The sequence below is a fragment of the Crotalus tigris genome, unplaced genomic scaffold (assembly GCF_016545835.1).
Source record: "Crotalus tigris isolate CLP2741 ecotype Arizona unplaced genomic scaffold, ASM1654583v1 scf7180000024277.1505481, whole genome shotgun sequence".
In the NCBI taxonomy this organism is placed as follows: Eukaryota; Metazoa; Chordata; class Lepidosauria; order Squamata; family Viperidae; genus Crotalus; species Crotalus tigris.
Genome location: NW_024100449.1, coordinates 553,238 through 564,971, shown reverse-complemented (window position 1 = coordinate 564,971; position 11,734 = coordinate 553,238). Strand labels below are relative to the sequence as shown.

The window sequence follows — 11,734 nt, the reverse complement described above, 5'->3', positions numbered from 1 at the left end:
ATCGCCTACTCTGTGCATCCCTGTGTAGAACCAACAGGGAAGATCAAGAGAAACTTACCGCTCCAGTCTCCTCCAGCTATCTGCAGAACTAAGTAGGAGATGGTGTAGTTGGGTAGCAGTGAGGGGTGCAAAGTTCCTGCAACTTGCACGTGCAAAGTTTGCCGCCCGGGTGTTTTGGCGCACTCAGCAGCAATTCCTATTGGCTTTTGAAAGCCAATGGGGGAGTAGCACAGCTCAGGCAAAAGTTGAAAAAAAACCATCAAAAAAAGGTCCCGGAACGCCTTCTGAGCATTCTATGAGGAAAAGAAAGCCCTGCAGATAAGTCTTCAAATATAGAAAAAGAGGACATTTAGGAGGACATTTTCGAGGGAGGACAGAACTCACAAAAGGAGGACTGTTCTCCCAAAAGGAGGACGGTATATGGAAAAGGAGGACATTTAGGAGGACACTTTTTGAGGGAGGACAGAACTCAAAAAAGGAGGACTGTCCTCCCAAAAGGAGGACGGTTGGTCACCTTACTAAACAGAAATCTACAGAATTATTTGTCAAATATGGGAAGCCCATCCAGGCTACAGCAATGTTTTGCTGATCTAATGCAATTGCAAATCAAAAAAGGAGCAAATGAAGAAAATCTCATTCTGGCAGACACCAAATACACCATTGCCACTTACCCTTTTATCTTGGAGAATAAGTTAGGATTATTTATACCCATTTGACTTATTTTCCTTTGGTGTAATAGCAGATTGAAATAACTGGGATTTAAATAACTGGATTTAAGGAATTTAAATAACTGGGTGATGATTTAAAGACTTTATTGCCTGTATATTGAAGTCCCCATCCAGTTTTGGACTCTTGCATTTGTGTTTTCCTTTTTAAGTAAAATAATAAATTGTCTCTTGCCAGAACATGTTCTTTAACCTTCTTTCTCATATCCCTCTAACTATAGCATAAGCTTGTCCTGGTAACAGCTTTTTAATAACATGTCCTTGTGATATTGTCTCTGTCTCACTGCTAGCACACTGCTGAGGCAACGTAATGTCTTCCGTAGCTGTTCCAGTTTTAAAATAATGTCTTCCTTCTTCTCCTGACACAATTTTGGCTGTGGATGTTTGCTAACAGAGTTCTTAGAAATGACAGCTGATGTGACCAGAGATGGGTTCTATTCACCTCCTAGTGGCCATTTTAGGCTGCTGCAGGCAAATGATGTCGCTCCTGTCAGAAGGAACTGCCTTTCAGGGCAATAAATTGGTTGTATAAGAGACCAGGTACCTGTCTGTAGAGATGGGGGCCAGGTAGAGGTTGTGAGCAGCAAACTGCCCTTCCAACGCCTGCATGCCTCTTCTCTCTACATGATCTCATCCATTCACATCACCATGGCAATGTAGGGAAATACCCCAGGCTGGTATATGATATCACCTGGTTCACATGATATCAGCCTGGTTACATCAACAGGATGTGGTAGAAACTGCTCCCTGGCTGGGGCCTCCTGGCTAGTATATTCTTAAGGATTGGCAAGGGGTTTCACCAATAGAACTGCTGTTGCTATGCTGATGCCATCTTACTTTATGCTGTTTGTATACTGGTATATAAGGCAATAAACACTGCAAAAGCAGTCAGCCATATTTGCACCCTGCAATGACTGAGCACTGATTCCTACACCTGTCATTGGGCAAAGGTACCTGCCTGTATGATGCCCAGCCAGTGCTTCCATAAACTGCAGTAATTGGGATGGTCATGAGAATACAGCAAAGAAACAGAATTCTGCAGCCTGGATCTGATAGTCCTATCAAAGGTGCACTGCTACAATTCTACTTATGGAACCCTGATATTTACAGAACCAGAGAAAGGCCAGAAATGTTTTCAACTTTGTGAAACTGATTTGATTAGATTAAGATGATGAGGATGAGGATTTGGATATACTGGGTCTCCTGGACAGGATCCTAATATAATTAGTCCTATGTAGACAAACTCTGTACCTTTACTGAAACTTTTTGCCATGCAGTTCTAAACTACTTCTGTTTACTGGTTGGACCATGTCTTAACAACATCTACAAAAGTTTTTTCTTATTACAACCGTCAGACACACTATTAGGACATCTTGGCATGTTGAATTTGCAGAAAGGAAGATTAAATATGTTTCATCACTTTATTGAATGTTCCACTTGTTTTTTTTCCTTTGCTTCCAACCCCCTCCAAAAACAAAAAAGAAACACCTCCAATGAATACCAAAAGAATTAAATCATTTATTTGAATAGAAAAGGATAGTATCATTAAAACAAAGTGGATCCCATCAATATGCCAATGGATAGAATATTCTTCTTATATGTCAGGGATAGAACAACCTCTGAAGGTTTCAAGAGGAAATGGATATGGGCTATGGGAGGCAGCACATGCAAATATTAGTATGCATAATATTAAATGTGCATGCCTGGATAGCTGACTTCTTCAGGAAGGAATGAAAAGATCTGAGTTTCCTATTCCTGCACATTTTCTGCTTAAGCTGAAAAGTTGTTGTGAGTGCAGATGTGTTAGGAACTAAGTGAATAAGCAGAATGAACTTCCTCTTTCAGTCCAGCTCCAAGAGAATCACCCTTATTTTTTGATAAACAGATGCTGTTTTCCTGCTTTAAACATGGATTCACAGTGAGGCGGTGCCTGCAGGCAACCATTCAGAAGCTGGCCTACAAAGTCATGTACAAACTCTTGGATTTTTTAAAGTGGCTGCTTATATAAGATTTTGAGGTATAGCTTTCTAAATAGGACAAGAACCGGAATGTATCTGAGCCTAGTCGGAGTCCAATTATGTATTTCAACCTTAATAAGAAGACAGCCTAGTGGCCCATGATATAAAACAGAAAACCTGGGAAGAGATCTTTGTAGCATCCCCTGATTCTGACATTCTCTATCTGGAAAAGTGGCTTAAATGCCACTCTTTGTACTTTGTGTCAAGCTTTTTTTGTAATTACATGAGGAGTAGAATGGGAACAAATCAATACATTGGCATAAGACAGTATGACCTTTTGAGAACTGAGAGATGGCTAACTTATATTAATAGCAATAGAACTTATATAACCACTTCATAGTGCTTCACAGGCCTCTCTAAGCAGTTTGCAGAATCATCATATTGTCCCCAACCATCTGGGTCTTCATTGACCTCAAAAGGATGGAAGGCTGAGTCAACCTTAAGCCAGTGGAAATCGAACTGTTGGCATTCAGCAAAATTAGCCTGCAGTACTACATTGTAACCACTGTGCCACCACAGTTTTTCTTTATGTTTCATGAACAAAGAAAATCAAACTTGGAGCTCTCTAATTTGGCCATGTTAACTGTAATAATGGGAGATACATTCAACACATATAAAGAGCACCAGTCTGGAGAGCGATGCACAACCATCTTGTATAAATTATTGTTATCTTATACATTTTTGGTGGTAGCTGAAGAACTTTTGCATTCCTTCTGGCTTTGAAAATCCTCTTCCAACTATGTCTTTTTTCCTGTTACTTTAACTGACATTTTATTCTGTAGTTTTATTCTTGCTGTCCTTTTATTTTTACCATTTCAGTTAGTCCTGGCAGTATTATGTCCTTCAGATCACAAAGAATCAAAAATGACTGAAAAACTGAAGCAACTTAGCCTGTTTGGTACAACTAGTAGAGAAGGGCAGGATATGCATTTATAAGATGAAATAACTGCTACATCAGATCAAAATGCTATGCAGTCTACTTTTGGCTTCCCACAGTGGCCCATCAGCTACTTCTCAGAAGCAGACAAAGAGGGCTCAAATGTGATTCCTCCCATTTGTCCTAATACCTGCAGACTTATGTCTGAATCCTGGAAAAGATGGTTCCATTTCTCAAGGTAGGAGAACTATTGTTTTTCACCTCATATCCTGAGGAAATGTACTAAGTCATGGAAATAAACTGTGCAAAATATATTTCATTTTTGCTTACTCTGATCTCACTCTTTCTGGAATATCCTTATGTATACACTTAAACTTGTATTTATAGATATTTTTAACTGACATGCTTAAAAGTCAGTAGCTTGGCTTCATCAGATTCTAGGAGGGTGATGTCTACTAATGCCTAATTTTTACCTAACTGATTAGACCATAAGATTTGAGAAGAGCAAAAACACCAACAACAGAGAAACAGCTGATCAGATCTTGCAATAGCCAGTCTAGACTGAACACCAGAAAAATCCCATTGCCAATTCCTGAAATCTGAAGGTGGTCTGAGAAACAGTATCATGGGACACCAGCCCCCTAAACTGCAGTACAGAATTGTGCCAGATTAGCACAATCTAGAAACCATAGCTCATAACAAGAAGATCTTAGTTGGTCATAGAAGCAAACCAACAACTGTATCTACAAAAGGCAACTGGACTTTCTTGGGTTTTTTTCTCCTTAAAAATGTATTGCTTCTCATCCAAGAAGCTTCTTCAGTTCTGGAGTTCTGAAGACACTTCTTGGATGAGAAGCAAAACATTTTCAAGGAAAAAAACAAGAAAGTCCAGTTGCCTTTCGAACAGCACCTTTGGGACAACAATGACCTGGATGGCTGAGAATCTCCATAATATGTATCTACATATTACCTGCATCACACTGATAGAAACTAAACTGAAATGCTTTTATAGATAATACATAATACTTTCTGGCTAACTCCCCTCCACCATGGAGTGGTCTTTCTTCCTTGTAGCAACATGAATTCTTCATCTCTCTTATTATTCAATTTGAATGGGCCCCAAAGGCTTCACTAATGGTTTTCAGCTATATTTCTCCTGTACTGTTCTCAGTTAGGGAGCCTCCAGGTCAACACATGATTTGGGATAAGTTTGTTCTAATCACTGAATAGAGGGGATGCTTCTGCCTGTATGAGTTAGATTTTGATGTGGTCTAGTTCCTGTCCTGGGAAGCCTCATTGTTCTTATTCTACACCTGTCTGCAAATTCTTCTAGACACTATCTTGACTGGCACCACAGCCCACTCCTATTAGATCAAAGGAAGAGCCCCTTTACTCTCTCTTCTTCCTTGTTGTGCCTATCTCCCATCCAGACAATGGGAGCTTCTTCTCCTAGGTTTTGAAGATATCTCCCATCCCATGTACTTCCTGTGCCCGTTCCTCCCATTTTAACAAAGTGAGAAGCGACGGGAATTGATGTTCATTTTTGTCACACCAATGAGCTTGAGTGGGGTGGAGAGGCTGAAGGAGGACGTGAGGGGGCAATCGCAGAGGAGATCAGAGAGCTCGTCTCTCTCTTCCAGCTCATAGGTGGCATCATTCAGCATCCGCCGGTGGAGGTGGCAGGTCTGCTCGATCTTGAGTTTGTTGATATCACTGCGCAGGCGCATGAGCTGTCGAGCCAGTTGCTGATCCTGGAGACGCATTTCCATCTGGAACACAAAAACAGGAAGGGCGTAGCAAGGTGGCAGAGGATCATCAAATAAGAAGGAGATGGAAAGTTGCAAGAAGACTGCAACTTGGGACTGAAAATAAGATGGCTTATTCATTGCCAATGCTGCCATAGTTAAAATTCCTTATGTACAACATGTTTGTCCCTGACATGTTCTTGTGTGTGACCTACTTCATGCTTGCCACAACTTATAATTGTAACGGGCAGGCTCCCATTACAAGTTGAGGACTACCTCCACAACACTTTCTGAATGTGTGTGGGGGTGGTGTGGTGGGGGAAATACAAAAAACTAAGACGGCAATTGCAGCAACATGACCAAGGCTAGACTGTTTTCTGTACAGGCAGTCCTCAACTTATGACCGCAATTAAGTCCCAAATTTCATTGCTAAGCAAGGTACTTGTTAATTGAGTTGTTCCCCATTTTATGAATTTTTTTTTGCCAATTGTTAAATGAATCACTATACTGTTTAAGTGAATCATGCAGTCGTTTAGTGAATCTGACTTCCTCCACTGACTTTGTTTGTCAGAAGCTGGTTGGGAAAGTTACAAACATGACCCTGGAACAGGGCAACTGTCATAAATACATGCCAGTTGCCAGGCGCTTGAATTTTTATCATGTAACTAAAATCTTAAGTATGAAAATTGGTCATAAATCACTTTTTTTTCAGTGCTGTTGTAAGTTTGAATGGTCATTAAATGAATAGTTTACGTTGTAGACTACCTGTGTTATGTCACATGATTGCTTTGTTGTGACTATTTTAACATCTGTAACCCTCCCTACATATGCTGTTGCTCCCATATAAATTATATAATCTGAAAGATATTCTATCCTAATCAAACAGACAAGAACCTATAAACATTTAACTATATCTTAATGCTAGATCTAATTAATTAATAACAAAATTAATCCTCACCCTTTAATAATAATAATAATAATAATAATAATAATAATAATAAAGTTGGAAGGGACCTTAGAGGCCATCTAGTCCAACCCCCTGCTCAGGCAGGAAACCCTATACCATTTCGGACAAATGGCTGCCAGTTTCTTCTTAAAAACTTCCAATGTTAGTAATAGTAATAGCAGTAAAGTTGGAAGAGACCTTGGAGGTCATCTAGTCCAACCCCCTGCTCAGGCAGGAAACCCTACACCATTCGGACAAATGGCTGTCCAGTCTCTTCTTAAAAACTTCCAGTGTTGGAACATTTACTGCTTCTGGAGGCAGGCTGTTCCACTGATTGATTGTTCTCACTGTCAGGAAGTTTCTCCTTAGTTCTAGGTTAATTCTCTCCTTGATTAGTTTCCACCCGTTGCTTCTTGTCCTGCTTCAGGCACTTTGGAAAATAGCTTAATTCCCTCTTCTTTATGGCAGCCCCTGAGATATTGGAATACTGCTATCATGTCCCCCCTTGTCCTTCTCTTCGTTAAACTAGACATACCCAATTATAGCAATGTTGGAGCATTCACCACTTCTGGAGGCAGGCTGTTCCACTGATTGATTGTCCTAACTGTCAGGAAGTTTCTCCTATGCTACTCAAAAACCTTAATAAAACTCTGGATAATGATGATTGCAATACTGCCTACACATAACATTCGTTTTACAAGTGTACCGTTTACCTCTGTTGGAGGTCTGCCACCTAGTGGCTATCAAAGATAGTTATTATTGGATTTAATAGATGTTCCTGTTGCCTCATTCACATAATCCGGCTCTTTTCCCCATGACTGAAACTTTGGAGAAGCTTTTAGAAAATATTCCTTTACTGAAGGCAGTTTATATGCATTTCCCAAATGCTGTCTCTGAAACTATTTGAACAATGCACATTAAATTCCATCAATAAAAATATATTTTTCAAAAGGTGGCAGGCCAGCAGAAGAATAATATTTATTGATGCCTGGGAATCTCTCCCTGTTTTGCCTTTGCCTGCTCTTGCTCTGGGAAACTGTTGGCAAAACCTGCAGAGAGGATGGCAGAGATAAACAAAATGTGTCTCATGAACAAATTCCAAAGATCTCTCATCCAAATCAATTAAGACACAACAAATGCAAACGTCTCAGAACAAGAGATGCAAATGGTCTTTGAGGGGGTGGGGCTAGTACAAATTTGACTGTATTGGTTTGATTAAAATTAAATAACAGTGAATAGATAAAATTAATAGGATTAAAATCTATGTATTTAATCAATATAAAACTAGTTTGGCATATTGTGAAAGGTGTTGCCTATAAACCAGGAGTTCTAATCCTGCCTTAGGGCATGAAAACCGGCTGGGTGAGTTTGGACCAGTTACTCTCTCATACCCGAACCCACCTCACAGGATTGTTGTGGAGAAAACAGAAAGAGAAGGAAGGAGTATTATGTATATTTGCCACCTTGTGTTACATATAAAAAAAATAAAGGTAGGATAAAGGTCAAATAAACAAACAAACAAACAAATAAATAAATTTTCTTCTATTAATGAAAAAATCCATTGCAGAAAAATTTAGAGAGATTCTCAAGACAGGGAAACGTCATTTGTACCCTGAAATTGTAAGATTGATTTTAAATAATTTGGTTTTTTTTTAATCAAACAATGGGTGCCTCTTTCTTGGTAAAAAATATAAGTTTACTATATATTGTCCGGTTACTCTGAGGGTGAGATGGATAATATTTCAAACTGACCAATAAATAAAATACAGATTACACTTATTGCAGTTCATAATAGAAGGTGACTATTTTGTTTGCACAAGGAGATTCTGTGTAGTCAGCAATATTCAATCGTCTCTTCACAGAAAGAAAATCTATCAACCTCTGCCAGTCACAAAATGGCAGCAAGTCATTCAGAAAGATCTTTGCCTGAGAAAGTGGTGGATTATGGCAATTGTAGATGATTCATCTAGTGTTTTCCTAACTGTTAACCTCCACATATGATGGAAATAAGATTGTCAGAACTAATATATTAGCTGAGAGTCTGCAGAGTTGTAGCTCCTGTTCATCTGAAGGAAAATTGATTTATTCATATCATTTGATCAGCTTTATTGGCTTTGTTGATGATATCTGCCAGCCTTACTTTTGAAAAATATTTCTAATTCATTTTCTCCCAGTTTAGTTTTGTATTTTCCAAGCATCATTTGCTATAAAACCAATATGAGAGTTGATTGTCAGATTGATAAATATTCTGGGAGTTGTTTTATAAATAGGCAGTTGCAATCTTCCCTATTGTCAGTGAAGGGACCTGATTACACAGCAGATTCAAGCAGACTATTGGGAAAAAAATTAGAAACTCTCCCTATTAGCATACATGGATATATATTGATTCTAAACTGAAAATCTTTCAGTTGCTGGAGTACTTTGACTTGAAGCTATTCATCTTAATAAATCTTGCTATGGAGAACTTTGTGACAATCTTCCTTGAAAAGAATCACTTTTAGTTTTAGACAGCTGCTAAAGAGTCTGGTGACTGGGTTGGAGATTTAACAAATAATAAATATGATTACATAGGATCACATTTCAAAGGCAGTCTTTCTTGAAATGCTAAACATGCTTGGTAGTTATCCTTTTTTTCTTTCTAAGAGGTTGCTAGTAAAAGCAGAATGTCAGATTAGATCAAAGTTAATCCATATTATCAGGCCATTTCTATGTCTTTGTGGCTTTACAAGTGGTTTTGCTTCTTAGATTTTTTTTTTTTTTTTTTACTGTACTGATTCCCCTTCCTCTCCTTTTTTCTTATAAGGATCAGCTTTTCACCAGCTGTAGTCCAAGAGAATCAAACTTTTCCCAGAGAGATAAAGCTTCTTGCCTTCAAGAATTTTCTGCTTTCAGAGTGAGAAGACTTTTTTGTACTCTAGTAAAATAAAAATGGAGAGGTTGAAAGTGGGAGGGAAGAGGCTGGTATTTTGCTGATAAAGGGCACAAGAGAAAGCTTGAGATGGTTGACAGAAGAATTACACGGACAATGAGGAGAAAGATGGCATGGTTGGATCTCATCCCATATTCAGTACTTATGATTAGTTTCTGGTAGCTTGGATAACTAGCAAGCTTCTTGCATAATAAAATATTCTTTGGGAATATAAAAATATCCAGGAATAGAAAAGTAATGGTTCCAATTTCACAGGGATACATACATTGTTGATCTCTGAAGTTGGCTAAAGCATAAAATCTTCTCTGATCTCTTTCTGGGTTTCTAAGAAAGGTTCCTTAAATGAAGAGGATGTAAGAAGAAGAAGAATGAATGCATCCCTGTGTTTCTTCTACGTTCTTTTTCCTTGTCACCCTTTTTCCCAGGTCAACTTATCCTCTGCTTGCATGACTTGGAGTGCTTCTGACAGATAGTTCCTGGCATTCATTCAATCAAAAGCTATTGTATAAGCTGTTCCATCTTTCTTTAGTAAGAAAAGCATGGAAACAATGATGAAAATGCATGGGAAGATTTCATGTTGAAAATTATGATGTCTGGATACTCCCTTCCCCCAATAAAAATTCTATTGAATAGAGGAAGCTTTCCTCCTTCCAGAAACACTACCAATCAAACTGCATGAAAATAAAATGGAGAATGAGCTTCAGTGAAGTTTTGTGTTGTTTTTTTCTTTATCATGCTTATCATGTTTTTTTCCTTAACACACACTTACTGTAACATGTTTAAATAAGAAGAATTTATTGCTAAACTGAAACAATGATTGGCTAATATAGTTAATTTTATTCATAAATTTGCTAGATTGATAGCTTGCCTGTCATCCAAGAGCTTCACATATTGCACATAATGTTCCTCCAACTTTTTCACACAACTCTTTAGGGCAATTTTATACTAAGAGAGTTCCCGACCTTAAGTCACCCAATGAACCCAGTGAACTTTCATAATTGTGGATAAATCTGAACTTCGGTCTCTCCAGTTCCAATTCAGCAGCATAACATTACATTCTCAAATGTTTTTAGGAGGACCATCAGGAAAAAAAAAACCCTAGGATATAAATCCTTTTCCTAGGTTTTCCCTGCAACATCTGGTATTCAAAAATGCACATCTTTTGAACTCTAAATTCTACTTCACTCCAATGACTTAAAGGAATTAACTTCCTTCCATTAATTCTTCCCCAGCCAGCTTTTAAAGCTATCTACCTGATGACCATACCCCCATTTTGAGACAATAGTGTAATGTTAAATACCCTTGGTAAGGAATAAGCCCTTGCTCACCATGAGACTGCTGGAAGCATGTAGGATTACATGGCACTTTATATACTGTAAGAATTCCTTTCTGTAGTTTGAATTGCATTGATTTAGATGAGAGGCTTCAAGTTTGAAGGAAAAAAACCCATGTCTTTCCTTCCTTTTCTCTTTTTCTCTCTCTCTCTCATTTCACTAGGGTCTATGTAATTTGACAAGGATCTATTATAATTTTTCACTCCATCTGGATAGTAATCACTACTTTGAGGAGTCCTTGGTGCTGTCTGAGCTTGGTTGTTGCAGATGTTTCATTACCCAAACTAGGTAACATCATCATAGTTTGGGTAATGAAATGTCTACAAGAAAACAACTTCGCTCAGAGAGCACCAAGGACCCCTCATTTCAACCCTGAGCTACAAATATTCTTCTTTATTGGAATCACTACTTTTAAAAAAAGAAAAGAAAAAGGCCTTTGAAACTATTTTTAAAAAATAAGTCTCAGATGCGGCCCTGGTTTTTTTCTATCTCATTGATTCCAGGATTAGGGATTTTGTAATCTCAGACTCGGTGCTTCCTTTTAGCTTTACAGAATCATCTCTCATCTAGCTATGTGGAACAATTGTATAGGCTATATGTAGAAATTCAAAACTATTTTGCTTATTCTTCCTCTCCCCCTCCCCAGTTGAGCTCATGGCCCAATAAACATTTCCATTACAACTAGGGAAGGTAGCATTTTAATCACAATCTCTACTTCCAATCTGATAATGAAATGGTCCTGTATATTATGGTAGGTATTATCATCTATAGGACCTGGAGAAATAATACTTCTGAAGATGTGGAAGATATTTTTGATCAGGTAGAAACAGCTGTTCCCCCTTGGAATTTGGTGATTTTATTTTAGTCATATGAACAGATTTCTCCTTCCCATGTAAGGTAGAGAAGTTTATGATGGGATGCAATCTATTAATTCATCTATTTGAAGCATCACATGCCTAACCTTGCCGCTATATTGCTCACTAAGTGATTAAAAGCAATGCTCAGATAATGAAATATGCCTTAACAAAATTAAGTTTCTCTTTTACTGTTTCAAATGAGTTTAAATTATATCTTTCCCCATTTCCCCATTTTTTAAAAACAGAATCTAAGCAAGGCATATGCATGTGTGTATCCTACTCTTGCTTTTTGAATGTGAATAC

The 11,734-nt window shown here is 38.1% G+C and overlaps 1 protein-coding gene across 4 annotated transcripts in view; it reads right to left on the bottom strand.

Moving 5' to 3' along the window:
- Nucleotides 1-2,223: 2,223 nt before the first annotated feature.
- Nucleotides 2,224-11,734, bottom strand: part of FAM167A (family with sequence similarity 167 member A) — a 33,596-nt gene continuing 24,085 nt past the window's right edge. For all 4 annotated transcript variants that reach the window (XM_039323541.1, XM_039323539.1, XM_039323542.1 and 1 more), the window contains one exon: nt 2,224-5,389. In XM_039323541.1, coding sequence (XP_039179475.1) covers nt 5,126-5,389 — 264 coding nt within the window. In that variant the 3' untranslated portion in view covers nt 2,224-5,125. The remainder of the gene's footprint in view (nt 5,390-11,734) is intronic.